This window comes from Capricornis sumatraensis, chromosome 1 (assembly GCF_032405125.1).
Source record: "Capricornis sumatraensis isolate serow.1 chromosome 1, serow.2, whole genome shotgun sequence".
NCBI lineage: Eukaryota > Metazoa > Chordata > Mammalia > Artiodactyla > Bovidae > Capricornis > Capricornis sumatraensis.
Genome location: NC_091069.1, coordinates 256,580,681 through 256,599,622, shown reverse-complemented (window position 1 = coordinate 256,599,622; position 18,942 = coordinate 256,580,681). Strand labels below are relative to the sequence as shown.

The window sequence follows — 18,942 nt, the reverse complement described above, 5'->3', positions numbered from 1 at the left end:
CCACAGCACTAATTTGTACCCCCCTTCCCTCTCCCATTTGGTAACCACACATTTGTTTTCAATAAACTACAGATTTCTCTGTTTTACTTTGTCATGCCTCCAAACACTCCCAAAGATCTCTCCCATTATGTCTGCATTATGGAATGTGTTTCTATAAGCTTCTGGTTACAATTTTTTATGCTAAGTCAAGCAACTGAACAACCCAACCAACTAAAACTTAAATCCTAAGGTCCCAGTTAATATATGTTTAAATTGTGAGCTGAATTGAGGCAACTGTCATTGGGTTCTATGTGGCTGAAATAATAAAAACAGAAATGGTGACCGTCTGCTAAGGGCACACTATTGTCAGCCGCTTGGCTGTGTTCTTTGTTGAAAATGTATTATCTCATTTAATTGTGAAGATGATGGGAAAGATGGTAAAGGACAGGGAAGCCTGGTGTGCTGCAGTCCATGGGGTTGCTAAAAGTTGGACATGACTGAGCAACTGAACAAGAACAATCTCATCTAAATTCCACAAAAATCCTATGGTGTAGAAACTATTTATTACTCTCACTTTGTAGATAAATAAACTAAAACTAGGGAAGTAAGATGGTTGCCCAAGATGTCCCAGTTGCTGATGTGGAAAGCCAGAATTCTGACCCGGTTCTGTCTGAATCCAGAGTCTGATCTCTTATTCGTACACTATTAATACATGATCAAAAGTATCTAGGAAGAACACAAGAAAGTAAATGATGGAATAAATTTTTTAAATTGTTGTAGGTTGTGAAATGGCCTTTTCAAAGATGTAAGTAGTAAGTCATGGAGTAAAGTTGATGTTCAAGATGTCTCTAATGTTGTTCAGCTCTTAACTGTTACATTTCCATAATGATAATGATTTATCTGTTGGGTTTTTTTTTTGTTTTTAACCAAGAGAAGAATCTAATTAAAAATAGCTTTGATTTAGCAAAAGTAGCTGGGTGGATGTTCGTAAAGGTAGAAAAAAAATTTAAGATAGATGATGCTCCTTTGGGCTTCCCAGGTGGTGCTAGTGGTAAAGAATCTGCCTGCCAATGCTGGAGACGTGGGTTCAATCCCTAGGTTGGGAAGATCCCCAGAAGAAGGAAATGGCAACCCATTCCAGGTTTCTTGCCTGGAAAACCCCATGGACAGAGGAGCCTGGAGGGCCACAGTCCACGGGGTTGCAAAGAGCTGGACTCGACTGAGCAACTGAGCATGCACACGTGGTGTTCGTTTGATTCACCCTGTACTCAAGATACCCATGGGATACCTACAAGGCAGTTCAGTGTGTCCTGTAGAGCATAGCGTTAAAGTCCTTTATCAAGGATCATACATTTCATACATTTGAGTTCTAAACTATGCCTTTTCTAGCTCTGAAAAGCCATTTAATCTTGCTGAGCCTTAGTTTCTGTGCCATCAAAATAAAGATGGTAGTATGGATTAAATAAGATGCATGTGTGAAGTGTATAAACAGTGCTTGGGATATGGTAATGCTTCCAAAAACTGCAGCTCTTCTTTTCATATTTCTTCAGGCATTTGGGAGACAGCCCTACACTCAAAAGATAAGCATTTATTATGGGTTGAATTGTCCCCCTACCAAAAAAAAAAGATACATTGACATCCTAACTTCCAGCGCCTTAGAACGTGACCTGATTTGGAAATAGAGTATTTTCAGATTTGATCAAGTTAGGATGAGGTCACGAGGGTGGGCCTGATAGAATGACTGGTGCCCTTATCTGAAGGGGGCATCTGGACCCCGACATACACAGAGGGAAGGTGATGTGAGGATGCAGGGAGAAGCCCAGGTAAGGATGGGGGTAGAGATTAGAAGGGAGAAGCTGTAAGGAACCCTGAGGAGAGCCACCCACCCCCAGAAGATGGGGCGGGAAAGTAAGGATTCTGTTCAGAGGCCCAGAGCGAGCTTAGCCCTCCTGACAGCTAGATTTCAGACTTCTAGCCCCCAGAACTATGAGGAAACACATTCCTATTGTTTTAAGCCAGTTGGTGTGTGGTTCTCTTTGCAGCACCCCTTGAAAACCAATGCAGCATGCACGCTGTAGTTGGAACATGAGAGTCTAGATGGCCAGGGAATATCTATGGAGTGAGGAGAGTGGAGGACAAAACTCCGGGGATAGCAGTATTTAAAGAGCAGCAAAGAGAGACAGCCCAAGCAGGGAGAGACTTTTAAGTGGAACAGGTCACTCCATTTCCAAAACACGATGAGCATATGCAGTGTTGTCATGGAGTACTAACTAAGAGGAGGAAACAGGGAAAAAAAAAAAAAGAAAAACAAAATCTCCAAGCTAGATAACCCACTTAGGAAGAGCTGAGAATGACTATCCCAGTGAAATATTTTGGCATGTCTGAATGTCAAAGATATCTTTAGAGCCCAACAAAAATAATTTAGTCATGTATTTTTTGAATAAAATATATGATGGAATTGTTGATTCTCAGTAAGTTGAAAGTAAGCACACCCTTTTTTTTTTTTTTTTTACAGTTCTTTGTGCTCTTCCCTAGGGTATTGAACAATCCATATGTACAGTTAATTTTTGACAATTGATTATTTAAGGCATGAATGAAGTGGAGCATAGTGTGAGCTAGGTTGATGGCTGCAGTGAAAAGGGAAAAGTTTGAAGGTAGATGGAAACAATTTATGCAGAGAAGTCTCTTGGTTCTAGTAAACTATTGAACTTAAAAGGGCCTCTGGCAGAGTCCCTGGAAATGATGCATAAAATCTAACAGCCTTTTGAATGCACAGCTGAACTGGGAAGAAAGTCAGCAAGCTCCTTATGGACTAAAGACAAGGCGGAAACAGAACAGGGTAGCCTATTCGTCCCATTTGTCTTATGTTATCTTAGGTGCTGTGGACGGGGGTGGGGTTCTGGTGTTTATAATACAGATATTTGGGTTTTAAAGATTAATTAGGGACGAGAGATGACATCTTGGACTTGCAAAAGCAGGGGTTGGACCTCCTAACTCATGCATACAACTGTGTGTTCCAACAGTCCCCAGCCCCAAAGTGGTTATGGGCTAGAAATAAAGACAAAGTCTGGCTGGAGAAGCTCGCCTTCAATTCAAGCTTGACAGAATTCCTACAGATAAAGACCTACAGAAGATGATGCTGCAAACCCAAATTATGAAAACGGGAAGAATCTCTTGAGACCAAGATTCAGCAGAAAGAAGAGACAACATGATTAAACCCTCAGTAATGTTAAGTAGTTAAAGTATGAAATAGAAAATATAAAATAAGTAGATTTAAAAAGTGACTAAAGGGCTTTACCTAAAGGGCTTCACTGGTAGCTCAGAGGTAGAGAATCTGCCTGCCAATGCAAGAGATGCAGGAGACAAGGATTCGATCCCCAGGTTGGGAAGATTCCTCTGGAGAAAGAAATGGCAACCCGCTCTAGTATTCTTGCCTGGGGAATCCCTTAAACAGAGGAGCCTGGCAGGCTGCAGACCATGAAGTCACATGAGTTGGACACAGCTTAATTTCTAAACAACAAATACATGAAAGAAGGAATAAGCAAAGAGAGGAAAAATATTATGGAAAAGAATGGATAATATTGAAGAAGGAGAAATAGAATTCCTAGAAACGCAGGAGAGTATTCAAAATTCAGATCAAAAAATATCAAAAACTCAGTAGATGGATTAAACAGTTGATATGGAAAGACTGAGAAGTGAATTAAAGATTGTTTTCAGAGTTTCTCACACTGACAAAAACGGGAAGTTTAAGAAAAAAAGTTAGCAGTTGGGAAGGACTGAGGGTAGACCTAGTAGAAGTTATGGAAAGACGGAATAAAGAGAACGGGTGAGATGCAATACTTGAAGAGATAAACAGCTAAGAGTTTCCCAAAATCGATGAAGAAAACCATTCTCCAAATACAGGAAACACTGTCTAGAGAAGGATAAAGAAGAATTCATCTTCTCTAATCATGTTACTGTGAGACTGCAGAACATCAGAGACAAAGGGCTTTAGAGGCAGGGACTTCTGCAGTGGTCCAGTGGTTAGGACTCTGCTCTGAGGCTCTGGGTTCCATCCCTGGTCAAGGACCTGAGATGCCACAAGCCACTGGATGTGGCCAAAAAAAAAAAAAAAAAAAAAAGACCACTTAGGAAACTCACTAATTACCCACTTATAAAAAGAAAGAAGACAGACTATCAAAAATAATGACAGTTATAAGGACAGCAAACCTCTCAATAGCCAAACAGGGCACAGAGGACAATAGAAGGAAATTTCCAGGAACTGGGAGAAACTGACAAAACTCTAGTAGGTCTATTCTGGTGTCTTAACATCCTTTTATGTTTTATGAAGACCTACAAGACCTTTTAGAACACCTAAAAAAGATGTCCTTTTCATGATAGGGGACTGGAATGCAAAAGTAGGAAGTCAGGAAACACCTGGAGTAACAGGCAAATTTGGCCTTGGAATGCGGAATGAAGCAGGGCAAAGGCTAATAGAGTTTTCCCAAGAAAATGCACTGGTCATAGCAAACACCCTCTTCCAACAACACAAGAGAAGACTCTACACATGGACATCACAAGATGGTCAACACTGAAATCAGATTGATTATATTCTTTGCAGCCAAAGATGGAGAAGCTCTATATAGTCAGCAAAAACAAGACCAGGAGCTGACTGTGGCTCAGATCATGAACTCCTTATTACCAAATTCAGACTCAAATTGAAGAAAGTAGGAAAAAACCGCTAGACAATTCAGGTATGACTTAAATCAAATCCCTTATGATTATACAGTGGAAGTGAGAAATAGATTTAAGGGCCTAGATCTGATAGATAGAGTGCCTGATGAACTATGGAATGAGGTTTGTGACATTGTACAGGAGACAGGGATCAAGACCATCCCCATGGAAAAGAAATGCAAAGAGGCAAAATGGCTGTCTGGGGAGGCCTTACAAATAGCTGTGAAAGGAAGAGAGGCGAAAAGCAAAGGAGAAAAGGAAAGATATAAGCATCTGAATGCAGAGTTCCAGAGAAGAGCAAGAAGAGATAAGAAAGCCTTCTTCAGTGATCAATGCAAAGAAATAGAGGAAAAGAACAGAATGGGAAAGACTAGATAGAGATCTCTTCAAGAAAATTAGAGATACCAAGAGAATATTTCATGCAAAGATGGGCTCGATAAAGGACAGAAATGGTCTGGACCTAACAGAAGCAGAAGATATTAAGAAGAGGTGGCAAGAATACACGGAAGAACTGTGCAAAAAAGATCTTCACGACCCAGATAATCATGATGATGTGATCACTAATCTAGAGCCAGACATCTTGGAATGTGAAGTCAAGTGGGCCTTAGAAAGCATCACTACAAACAAAGCTAGTGGAGGTGATGGAATTCCAGTTGAGCTGTTTCAAATCCTGAAAGATGATGCTGTGAAAGTGCTGCACTCAATATGCCAGCAAATTTGGAAAACTCAGCAGTGGCCACAAGACTGGAAAAGGTCAGTTTTCATTCCAATTCCAAAGAAAGGCAATGCCAAAGAATGGTCAAACTACAGCACAATTGCACTCATCTCACACACTAGTAAAGTAATGCTCAAAATTCTCCAAACCAGGCTTCAGCAATACGTGAACCTTGAACTCCCTGATGTTCAAGCTGGTTTCAGAAAAGGCAGAGGAACCAGAGATCAAATTGCCAACATTCTCTGGATCATGGAAAAAGCAAGAGAGTCCCAGAAAAACATCTATTTCTGCTTTATTAACTATGCCAAAGCCTTTGACTGTGTGGAACACAATAAACTGTGGAAAATTCTGAAAGAGATGGGAATACCAGATCACCTAACCTGCCTCTTGAGAAATCTGTATGCAGGTCAGGAAACAACAGTTAGAACTGGACATGGAACAACAGACTGGTTCCAAATAGGAAAAGGAGTACATCAAGGCTGTATATTGTCACCCTGCTTATTTAACTTCTATGCAGAGTACATTATGAGAAACGCTGGACTGGAAGAAATACAAGCTGGAATCAAGATTGCTGGGAGAAATATCAGTAACCTCAGATATGCAGATGACACCACCCTTATGGCAGAAAGTGAAGAGGAACTAAAAAGCCTCTTGATGAAAGTGAAAGAGGAGAGAGAAAAAGTTGGCTTAAAGCTCAACATTCAGAAAACGAAGATCATGGCAATCCGGTCCCATCACTGCATGGGAAATAGATGGAGAAACAGTGGAAACAGTGTCAGACTTTATTTTCTTGGGCTCCAAAATCACTGCAGGTGGTGACTGCAGTCATGAAATTAAAAGACCCTACTCCTTGGAAGAAAAGTTATGACCAACCTAGATAGTCTATTCAAAAGCAGAGACATTACTTTGCCGACTAAGGTCCATCTAGTCAAGGCTATGGTTTTTCCAGTGGTCATGAATGGATGTGAGAGTTGGACTGTGAAGAAGGCTGAGCACCGAAGAATTGATGCTTTTGAACTGTGGTGCTGGAGAAGACTCTTGAGAGTCCCTTGGACTACAAGGAAATCCAACCAGTCCATTCTGAAGGAGATCAACCCTGGGATTTTTTTGGAAGGAATGATGCTAAAGCTGAAGCTCCAGTACTTTGACCACCTCATAAGAAGAGTTGACTCATTAGAAAAGACTCTGATGCTGGGAGGGATTGGAGGCAGGAGGAGAAGGGGACAACCGAGGATGAGATGGCTGGATGGCATCACAGACTTGATGGACGTGAGTCTGAGTGAACTCTGGGAGATGGTGATGGACAGGGAGGCCTGGCGTGCTGCGATTCATGGGGTCGCAAAGAGTCGGACATGACTGAGCGACTGAACTGAACTGAACTGAACTGAACATCCTTTTTCCTGCCACAGACTCTAATAATGTTGAATAAAAATATTGAATGACATTATTGTATAAGCATAGCGATGAATGACTAGTGTTAAAGGTTCCTAAATACCTTATGTTCTCTGGGCAAAGGACATTTGGGGATTAAATTTTTATTTTGTATAAATATTAAGAAGTGAAGAAATTGGAGTAGAACGTTAAACACCCAACCAGTAGAGAAAGAAACAAAGAAAAAGGAGCAAAGAAAAATAGATGAGATCAATGAGATATTTGAAAAGAGAAACAAAGAGCAGATACGGCAATCACAGAAAGAGTGAAGTGTTAGAAATCAGATACACCAGTAACAATAAACGTATGTAGATCGAACTTGTCATTAAAGACAGAGAATGATAAAATTGATTTTTAAAAAGTACTCCAGAGTTAGTTATGTACTATTTACAGAAACATCCAACACAGATAAGGAATGCCAGTAGAGATGGGAAAAGATACACTAGCCAAATCGCAGCCAAAATATAGCTGACAAGATGGAAACAGGAAGCATTACTGGAGAAAACTGATAGTTAGCACATGATAAAAAGTATTTACATTTATGAAGAATGTATGATGATAAAGCTGAATGTACCTAATAACATAGCCTCAAAATACATAATTTACACAGAGAAATAGCCAGTTCACTTTAGTGAGAGATTTTAATTGGCCTTTCTCAGCTTTTGATAGATCAATGACATGGAAGTTATGTGTGAATTACTAATTTTGATCTAGTGGTTATTTATAGAAACCTGTACTCAACAATTAGAAGCCTTCTTTTTAAGCACTCAAAGGGCATTTGCAGAAACTGACCGTGCCATAGGAGTAACAACCATTATTCAAAAAATTAATATCATATAGACCTCATTCACTGACAAAAGTACAATAAAACTAGAAATCAGTAATTATTAAAACAGTGACTGAACCGCATTCATCGTTTGGAAATAAAAAGATTCAGAAGTAACCTTGACTGTAGGCTCTTTACTTAAGCTCAAATTTCAATTTCTTGAAGCTCAAATTTGAGCCAATTCTCTTTTTCAGGCTTCTTTATAAATGTAAAATTTGTTCTGATGAGGCGGCAAAATACTAAATCTTATTTTTGCAGGCTTCTGAGTGTCTAGAACAGCAGACTGGCAGCCTCGCCAGGGTCTGGTTTTATAAACAAAGACCTCATAGGCTTGTGATATGACTTAGAAGTGCAATTTATTTTTGTTGGTATTTTTTCATGACCATGAGTGATTTTTCTTTCTGAAAGCCAGTATTTTACATTGATACTGTTCAAGAAAAATGACACTCAGGACTTATCACCAATTTGGTTCATTCTCGGGTGGGGCCAATGTCTCAGAAACAGAATGCTTGCCTATATGAGGTATTTTGTTTCAAGAAGGCACGATAGGTCTTCAGCAATGCAGTATCCTTTTGCTTAATTTAAATATCTACTTAATATTTTCCTGGCAGCAGTAGAATTCTACTAAGTCAGAATCCAGTTTCAGGGAAATGTAAAAAAAATTTCAACCCTAATCCTACCCACTGCTTGTCATCCCCTCGCCTCTCACCACTCCCGCCTAAACAGTGCAAATCAGCTTTGCTTGTATTTATTGTTTTCATCTCCGTTTACTGAAATAACATTTGTAAAACTTTTGGATATTAACTGTGTCATCTAAAATACAAGTAAGAGGCTGCAGAGAGAGAGATGACTTTCTTTTTTAACCCTGTACCGTGGGGATTTACCATTTTGATGTCCACGCGTTGTGGAGACTAGACATAGATGTTTTCAAAACAATTGAACTGGAGGGCTGAAAACAAAACAACTTATCCCTAGCGGCTTGTGATTCCTCTGCCAGAAGCACCTCCAAAAGCTTCTTAAAATGAAGTGATAAATCAGACTTTTGTGTTGAAAGGAAGAGGCTTCCCCTGTGATAATAGACTGTTTATTTCAATTTAGCAGAGTTTGCAATGCAGATCCAGTGTGTGGATGCGTTATTGCTCTGTAATGTGTTATTGTTGGCAAAGTGCTTCCCCATACATTATCTCATTGACTTTTCTCTTCCCCTAACATTTCACTTAATTACCCACAGAAAAAAAGAAAATTCTAGAGAGTTTGACTTTTGCATCTAAGGAATGGTTGAATCAGAACCCAAATATGAGTGTTCTGGCTCCTGATAAAACCTTTTATTTGATCACCAGATTTGCTATGCTGGATGTGAATTAAGACATTCGTTGATTCTTCAGATATTTTCAATGACTCTGAAATTCCTAAATCATAAAGTCCAACCTTCTTAGCAAGATCTTCAAGGTTCTCTTTGAAAGAAAGAGAAAGTGAAGTCTCTCAGCCGTGTCCAACTCTTTGCAACCCCTTGGACTGTAGCCCACCAAGTTCCTCTGCCCCTGGGATTTTCTAGGCAAGAATACTGGAGTGGGTTGCCATTCCCTTCTCCATCTGTCATTGTACTGCGGTCAAAATCCTTTTTGTTCGTGCAGGCTCAAGCCAAACCCTTCTGGTGAAACTCCACCCACCCACCCCCCCTTTTTTTGTCCCCTGATGGGATAGATTGCTGCTTCTCTGCACTTGCACATCCTCCTTGGATAACAGATTTCATTCCATTTCGTGGGTCATCTTCATGGCTGCCTCCCTCGGTAGATCGTCAGCATCTTTGTCTTGGCCTCCTCTGAATCCCTGCAGTACTTGTGTATATCATAAATGCTTAGTTAAATTCAGCTTAGTCTAAGGACTAAGACTGTCGGTCTTAAGACTAAAGTCCTATTGGTCTGTGGAATGTACACATTGTTTCCTAAATGTCTACCGACAGGTAAATAGTAGTAAAGAAGGGTAAAGAAGATATGGTACCTATATGCAATGGAAAACTACTCAGCCATGAACAGGACAAAATAATGCCATTTGTAGCAACAGGAATTCAACTGGAGAATTATTATACTAAGTGAAGTAAGAAGGATAAACATCGTATCGTATCACTTATATATGGAATCTGAGCTATGACACAAGTGAGCCGATCTAGGAAACAGAATCAGGGACATAGAGAACAGACTGGCGGTGCCATGGGGAGGAGGACAGGTTAGGGATGGACCGGTGGTTTGGGATTAGCAGATGCAAACTGGTATATACAGAGTGGGTAAGCAACAAGCTCCTACTCTAAGCGCAGGGAACTATAGTCAATATCCTGTGATAAACCATAATGGAAAAGAATATTTGTATGTGTAACTGAATCACTGTGCTGTACAGCAGAAATTAACACGACCTTGTAAGTCAGCCACACTCCAATTGAGAAAATAATGCCATTAAAAAAAAAAGAAAAGAAAAGAAACCCCAGGCTCAGTCACGAGGTTAGGAGACAGGTTCTGAGCTGCACCACTCCCTGGGGGGCAGAGGGTGTGCGATCCACCCCTGAACAGAGGCAGAGATGACCCTGGGTGGGGGCTCATCCTGTGACCCCTCCCCTTTCTCCTTCATACGCATAGTGGGGGATCGGGGAAAGAGGGAAGACCTGTTGAATCTTGTGGGACCTTGTGAGCTCCCTTCTGTGATGGCAGGGTTGGGCGGAAATAAGAAAACTTGGCTGATCCATCATGGGCCATGGAGGAAAGCTGGAAGCCTCACTCCTGGTTGCTCTATGGAGCTGAAGGGTGAGCTGAGACCCCACACACTGACTTGAACCCTAAAAAAAATACCCTTTTACAAAAGCGGCATTAATGCCTGGCCCAGGGAGCTTGGGGAAGCCCAGGGTGGGCCCTGCTACTGGGCCAGGGACAGCGCCTCCTGTCTTGTCCTCACGTCCCTGCCCGGGGAGTCACTGTCGGCTCCTAAACCTGAAGGGTGTGGAGGACAGATACCCAAAGGAGGCGCTGAGTGTAGACGAGGGTGCAGGAAGGGTGTCTCCAGCCTGCGGGTGGTGTGTGGGCACAGCCGGGGTGTGGGTTCAGGACATGACCGCTGGGTGTGTGGGGATGGACGGTCTGGGTGGAGGAGAAAGCTGGGAATGATGCTTAGGAAAACCATAGGGCCCGGGAGCCTGGGGCCATGTGCTTCAGACTGAAGAGTTCAGACTTGACCCTTGCAAACCGCTCCCTGCAGAACACCCGTAGAGGTGGTCTAGAATAATGGTGCCCCAGAGACACACTGGAAAGGAGCGTCCCCATTCACTCTGTCAAGCGGCCATATTTTCATATTCTGTTTTTAATATTCTTTGCTTCTAAATGTATAGGGCAGAGGTGTGGCGATCAAATTCCAAAAGGATACAGGAGTAACCTGACTTGGTGTAGTTCTGTTCTTTTGCAATGAAACAACTCCCATGCATGAGCTGGATAAAAAAAGTAGTATTAAAATTTTATGAAAATGTCATAAAAACATTTTAGCAAATGTAAATGTGCAGTCCTTTGTAGGACCTTGTTTTGATTTTGAAACACAGAGAATATATATACACATATATACATATTTTATAAATAACTGTTTAACCAAAGTATCACAGGTTCATTGTAGAAAAAAGATAAAGTTGAGTGAAAAGAAAAAAAAATTAAATCTCCATTGCCTTTTGCTCAGACACAATAATTGCCATACCAATACCTACCTCTTGAAAATTCTTTCCAAGGATATATTTGTATTTCTTTGAAGAATATAATTATACGACCATAATGTTTTCAAAAATTTTAATCTAATTTAAACATTTTTTATATCAGTAACTACATTCAGCAGTGTAATTTTTCGTCTCTAAATATCACAAGAATGTTCCTAAATGTACAGCAAATTAACTAGTTCTTTTTTTTGTGGGACATTTAGGGTGTTTCCAATGTTTGGCTATTATAAACAACACTACAAAGAACATCCTTGAAAATAAATCATTGCGCACTTCCTCTATGATTTCCTAAGGATAAATTTCTAGAAGTGGAATTTTTAGTTCAGAGAATACACACAGTTTTTAAAAGGCATCTGAAAAGTACTGCCTAATTGATGATTGGGAAGGTTGTAGGGATTTATGCTCATGCCAGCAGGACAAGAGAAGGGCCATTTGACCAATCTGGAGCAAGAATTTAGCGGTAATAGTGCAGATCAAAGAGAAATTGGCCTCCGGGGTCTTGCATGAGATTCCCTTAAAGGAAAATTGAAAGAGCCATTGCAACCTTGAGCTTAGCAAGGGAAACCAATTAACAGGCACACCAAGGGATTCTGGAGAGAAATTGGCCTTCTTCTGGCTGTCTTCCTAAGGTGTCACCTGGCCATGGTAATGTGAAGCCAGCAACTTTCAGGAAGATATTTATGTATCATTTTCAGAATATGTTTCCACCATTAAGAGAAGAAAATGCCTTCCCAGAATGAACTGATTTCTAGGAAGTAGTTACACCAAAGCATAGTCCTTCCATGGGTTCTATACCCAGTGGTGGAATTTACAGGAAATGACTTGGGGACCCTGTGGAAGGGAGGACCTTCTTTCTAAGAGGGCTATTTCACTGTCCTCTGCATAGAACTAAGGAAAGAGAACTTGAATTCAGGGCATCCTGAGACCAGTATATGATTTGTTCTTATATGATGAGGAATCATGACATGCCATGAGAAAAAGGGAGGGGGAAAAAAAAACTTTCTATGGAAACAGTCTGAAGTTTCGAACGTTTTGTCCGTGAAAGCAGAATTCTGACCTCATGGCAGAGAGCCATCTGAACTTCAATGACTTGGATGGAGGTAACATTCAGTTTTCACAGGCTAACAAAATGTTTCCATGTGGTTGGATTACAAAGGCGTAGGCGTACCTTTCTGTCAACGTTGCCATTTGAGCTTTTGTAGGTATTCTATGCTTTGTAGCAGAACCAGATATCTTAGTTAGGCATGGGTCCTGTGACCATGAATTCTGCATGGGGGTACTCACCTAGGCCAGCACTTCCGCAGGCTTCGTGTGGACATGGGTCAGCTGAGAATCCTATGAAAATACAGACTCAGATTCAGCAGGCCTGCATGGCACCTGGGGATTCTGCATTTCTAATTAGGGGTCCCAGGGAATGCAGAGGCTTCCAGGTCCTGTGATCACACTCTTAAGGAGTGAAATCCGGGAGTAGACGGTCTGAACCACATTAGAATTACCTGGACAGCTTTTAACAACTGATACCCAGGTTGCCCTCCTGCAGATGTCATTCAGCATCTCTGTGAGTGAGAGCAGGCATCTGTAGTATTTTGGTTTTTTTTTTTTTTTTTTTTTTCAGTCTCCTCATGACTCATGTGGAGCCCAGGCTATGGACCAATGCAGATTCCTTCACATGTGAGTGGGGAGGGGGATGCAGCGGTCTTCACTGATAAGTAAATTGGGTATATTCATGGGGAGGGGGTGTGCAAGAGCTGCTTAAATGATGAACTGTATCTCCATGGATGGACTTGAACACACCCTGAAAATGCAGTGCTGAGGGCCAAAAGCAAATCAGATGTCGTTTATTTTAAGTTGAAAGGCACACAACAATATGTATGGTGGATACAGCAAGAGTATTCAGATATGTACAGGAGCGATGCATGTAACATTTCAGGTTAGTGGTTTCTCCTGGGGTGTCCAGGAGGGCAGTGGGCCTACGATGAATTCTACTGGAGTCAAAATGATTCCTTTCTACTAAGAAAGATGTGAAACCATAGGGAAGAAACAAAAGAAGGGAGGGAGGGGGAGACGGAGAGTGAGAACGAGAAGGAAAGAAGGAGGGAAGGCGGAAGGGAGGAAGGAGAATTCTGGCGGCACGTGACTGGCTGACTGTTTCTCGCCACTACTCTGTTGTTTCTGGAATACAGAGTGTATTCCAACAGCACGTCGGACGCCCATGCTTCAGTTCAGTTCAGTCGCTCAGTCGTGTCCGACTCTTTGCGACCCCATGAATCGCAGCACGCCAGGCCTCCCTGTCCATCACCATCTCCCAGAGTTCATTCAAACTCACGTCCATCAAGTCAGTGACGCCATCCAGCCATCTCATCCTCTGTCGTCCCCTTCTCCTCCTGCCCCCAATCCCTCCCAGCATCAGAGTCTTTTCCAATGAGTCAACTCTTCTTATGAGGTGGCCAAAGTACAGGAGTTTCAGCTTTAGCATCATTCCCTTCAAAGAAATCCCAGGGCTGATCTCCTTCAGAATGGACTGGTTGGATCTCCTTGCAGTCCAAGGGACCCTCAAGAGTCTTCTCCAACACCACAGTTCAAAAGCATCAATTCTTCGGCACTCAGCCTCCTTCACAGTCCAACTCTCACATCCGTACATGATCACTGGAAAAACCATAGCCTTGACTAGACAGGCCTTTGTTGGCAAAGTAATGTCTCTGCTTTTGAATATACTATCTAGGTTGGTCATAACTTTTCTTCCAAGGAGTAAGTGTCTTTTAATTTCATGGATGTAATCACCACCTGCAGTGATTTTGGAGCCCCCCAAAATAAAGTCTGACACTGTTTCCACTGTTTCCCCATCTATTTCCCATGAAGCAAGTGGGATTCCAGAACTATTAAGCTAGAAAGTGATAAAAGGGTGGTCTCTTCCCACAGCAGATGTGTCCACTCATGATGATCTGAGCCTCGTGGCATGCCTGCCCTCTCCCAGCCTGTCCAGAGACCCCCAGACCTAGGTTTTCATTCCACATGGGAAACAGACACAGAGGAGAGAAGCAGTCTCTGGGGGTCACGGCATTGAGAGACTCAGGGATTAGAAGAACTCTGGCCTTTTGTTCTTGGTCCCAATGTCTCCTGGTGCTCAGGGACCCCAGGGAGGGGTCGCATCTCCCAGTGAGGCATACTGGGTACCCTCCACCCAGGCTGTTTGCGTGGGGTGCTTTCAACTTATGTTTCCATTGAGGGGGTCGCCTGCCCCTTCTCCCCAGGGCCCTGCCTTCCTAGTCCTACGGGGGTCACCTTCCGTACATGGTGACCGAGCGTGACGACACTGCCTGCATCCTGTGGGTGTTTGTGCCTCGGTTGTGGAATGTGAACACCCCCAGCCAGCTTGCCTCCTGCAGGTGTGAGTGAGTTGCCAGACCAGCTTCTCTGCAGGAAGAGCGTGTGACTGATGCCTTTCGCCTAGAAACACTTGCTTGCTGGGAGGTGCTAGGGCTCAGGTTGACCTACATATCATTTCCAATTCTGTGGTCAACATTTTCCAGCATTTCATACAAATATTGTATGTTTTTTTTGTTAATATGTAATTAACATCTTTCTGATATATGTTGTTCTTTTTTTTTCATATAAAGACACCAGTATTTTTTTAAGGAAAGTTTTCATTGATTCTTATTCATTTTTTCTCATTGTTTTTTAAAATTTATTTTTTCTAAATTTTATTTATTTTATGGCTGTGCCATGCAGCATGTGGGATCAGGTATCAAACCCAGGCTCCCTGCTTTAGAAGCAGAGAGTCTTAACCACTGGACTGCCAGGGAGTCCCTCCCATTTTCTTTTTAAACTGAAGTGTGGTTGATTTTCAGTGTTAGGTTAGTTTCAGTGTAGAGCAGAGTGATTCAGATATTCTTTATTCAGATCAATAGATGAATAAATAAAATAAAAAGAAATGAATAAGAAGAAAACCTTATCCCTCCAGGAAACTTTAGGTTAATTGAGCAACAAGGAAGCAAGTGGTATGACGAATCCTACACTTCCAGGATAATTCCCTTTAAACTTTTTCAATTCCTGGTCTTAGCATTGACATCAGTGTTGTTTCTGATTGACCAGCATCCATTCCATCCTTTTGGAGCAACTCCTTGATGTTTCCTGGAGCCCCCTCTCTCTGTTGTCAGTCCACGTGGCTCAGTCTGACTTAATCTTAGGCTTCCTGGGTGGACGTGTAATTCAGACCTGACGAATCAGCACAGCCCACCTCCTTGACCATAGTGATTGGTTCAGGAATGGCCATGTGATTCAAGTTGGTCCAGTGATTCTCAACCCTAAAGAGTTTTAGTGAACTGTGGAGAAGAGGCTCAGAAGCTCTTTACGGAAGTTGTTTAGCTCTTTAGGATGGAAAACTGAAACCAGCAGGGCCCAGCATATCAAAGGGGCCAGTCAGAGAATCAAGCCAGTACAGAGGAGAGAGAAGCAAATGATGGAGAGACTTAAGTCTCGAGACAGTGTTTGTGCTCCTGGACGAAACCGTGCCTGAAGCTAGTGTATCCCCTGGACTTTTCAGTTATGTGAATCAATGAATACCCTTATTTGCTTAAACAAAAACAGCAAAAAAAACTTACTTTAAAAATAGCAGTCTCTGAGCATAAGTCAGTTGTTCTTTGGACATTCTCCTTGGACTGGTCCCTGAGCCTGGCTTGAAAATTCTGGAAGAGTGGCAGGTGATGCTCTGGCAAGCTGTGGCTAGTGGGAGATCCCACCTGGGATATGGCTTTGCCCCAGGAGTTTGTCTTCAGGCGTTGATTAAATATTCTTCCGTCCCCTTTCAGATCCCACGCTATGGAGTACAGACCATGTCCGGCAGTGGCTGGAGTGGGCAGTGAAAGAATACGGGCTTCCGGACGTTGACATCTTATTATTCCAGAATATCGACGGGAAGGAGCTGTGCAAGATGACCAAAGATGACTTTCAGAGGCTCACCCCGAGCTACAACGCTGACATCCTCCTGTCGCACCTCCACTACCTCAGAGAGAGTAAGGCGGTCCCCAATCCCCACGAAGAGCACTGTCTGAGGTCCTTCTTAACCTCAGATGCAGAGGATTCAGCCCCAACCTGATTCCATTAGGATCTGAGAGAATGCTCAGCAGGTGATGACTTAGCCAGATGCGGAGTGAAAGTGGCTGTTTTATAAGAAGCAGCAAAGTCACCGCTAGTGTTCAGTTGCTCCTCCAGGGTTCCCCTGGCCGAGAGGATCACGTTATCAGAGGGAAGCAGAGCTTTACCCGGTCACACGTTATTTCATCTCCGTGAGGTCCAAACAGGAGAAACTTTACCGTAGGGCTCCTACTTGATGGGAAGTATGGCGTTTATCTTCCTGAGAGCCAAACCAAACTCCCTTGCATACTGGAACACAAAATGAGGAGCGTTTTTGCTTGGTATCTTGAGATGTGGCTCAGCCTGCCAGAATGGGAATGGCATCTTGGCAATGAGAGGCATGAATCTACAGAGTCTGCTGCATGCTTTAATATTTCAAAGGTCAAGCACAGTCAGAAGGAGCTAGTCGAGACAGTGCAACAGTGGGTGGTGTGAATTCTTTGGTGTAAATGCTTTGCCTGGCATCCCTGGATTCCATATAGGGCCCCATCTAGGTTTTAACATGCTAACTGGTAGCAGAGCCATGGAGAGATTTCCAAGCAGCCCATGATATTTAGGGTGGGGAGTGTTGGGGGCGGGGGGAGGGGCAGATATTTTCTTTCTTCTTCTTTGTTTTTTTTTTCTTTTAATTTTTCAAGGAAGGTAATTCTCTCTCTTTTTTTCATTTGGATGTTGCCTTTTTGTTTTGTTTTGTAGCACCTCTTCCACATTTGACTTCAGATGATGTTGATAAAGCCTTACAAAACTCTCCACGGTTAATGCATGCTAGAAACACAGGTAATGCTGGCCCCACCCCTTGCCCCCAGGACAAGCATAGGCTTTTGTTTACAGGTCACATGCTTTCCAGGCGGAACAGGACAGCCAGTGCATCAGGAAGGCAGATGGCAGAGGTGGATGGTGGAGGGGTCCTTGGTAGATCAGGGTTCTCTGTTGGCGCTACCGCAGCCTCTTTGGTCTCTGAGTACTCCCCTGCTTTCCTTGCCAGTCAGAGGATTTCTTTCAGCCAGGATATGTGCAGGATTAGCTTCTAGCCATAGCCTCAGCTCACTTTGCTGGTTACTGTCTGCGGCTGTGAGTGCTCCAATGTGCCCTGTGCTGACTGTAGAAACTAAAAGCATGTCCTGTATAAAGGGGCCCTTCGCATCCTCCTTTTTCTCCTTTGAAAATTAAAGGCTGAGAACTCAACACTTTAATTTTTTTTTTTTTAATTCTTAAATGAGTATTTACTAGGACAAGCAGGGATTATACTTTTCCCTTTTTGGTAAAGTTTTAGGCCATTTGACTTGACTTGTATCTTCTCGCACAGATCTTGTACGTTTGCAAAAGGCAGTAGGAGGGAATGTTGGTTGCCTCTGGGGAGCTTTTGTTGCAAGGGAGGCTATGTTATGATTTTGGAAGGTTTGAAATTAGTAACTAACCAAATACCTGCTATTCCATGTCTTAATTATTGATTCTACATCTTATTAATATTTATTTCTCTTTTTTTGGCCTGAGCCTGATAGAGTTTAACATGATGCTTCTTCCTGGCTAACCCTTCTCCCTCCCCTCCCAGTAAAGGCTGAGAGTAGAGGCTGGGCTTTCTGTGGATGAATGTGGTCCTGGCGGCATCCCTTTTCTCCATTGTGATGGAGACACTGTGTAAGCCTGACCACAGGCTGCTAACCCCACTGTATCATTTTCCCGGGACCCTCTGCCACCCCCAGGCTAGGGAGAAAGCCATCAAGTGTTGGAAGGACCAAGAAACCCCTCATAAGCAAGCCCAGCCAGTGCACGGTCAGCCCACACAGAGAAATGCAGCCGTTTTCCAAATATTTGCCGTGTTATTTTTAAACATATAATATGAGTGAGTCCAAGCTTGAGTATAGCAGGGATTGCTAGTTGATCTCTTGAGCTGGCCCTCAATGTTCAGAACATTATGTTTTTATTCTGAAGTTTAAAAATTGCTTTGAATTGATCATACACTTTTCTGATGTAGGTTACACAATAAGCTTTTTAATAACCTCGTGGCCAGAAATAGCAAGCACCTTAGACAAACTAATTCCCCTCCCTTAAGAAATGCTTTGAAAAGACACACACTTTCAGATAACTTCATAGTCATTTAAAAATTCTTTTTAGCAGGGAATGAAAGTGTCAAGGAAGCTCTGATTTCATTATTTTTGTCCTCACTAAACATAGAAGCAATCGAAAAGCAGAGTAGCGCATTCCAAATGGACTGAGCTGGAAAACAGGGAATTTTGTCCGGTAACAAGTTGAGCTTTGACTGAGAGAAAGGGAAGACAGGCTTGTGAACAGAGATGTGGATTCATTTTTAATTAGATCCATATATTCTTTGGCAAAATAGTTATAATTCTTTGATACTACTTTCCAAGGGCTCTGTAAAAATGTTTTATGGATTTTTATACA

At 42.3% G+C, this 18,942-nt stretch overlaps 1 protein-coding gene across 2 annotated transcripts in view; it reads left to right on the top strand.

Moving 5' to 3' along the window:
- Nucleotides 1-18,942, top strand: part of ERG (ETS transcription factor ERG) — a 132,257-nt gene that overhangs the window by 92,135 nt on the left and 21,180 nt on the right. For both annotated transcript variants that reach the window (XM_068974195.1, XM_068974113.1), the window contains exons 4-5: nt 16,215-16,418; nt 17,236-17,316. In XM_068974195.1, coding sequence (XP_068830296.1) covers nt 16,215-16,418; nt 17,236-17,316 — 285 coding nt within the window. The remainder of the gene's footprint in view (nt 1-16,214; nt 16,419-17,235; nt 17,317-18,942) is intronic.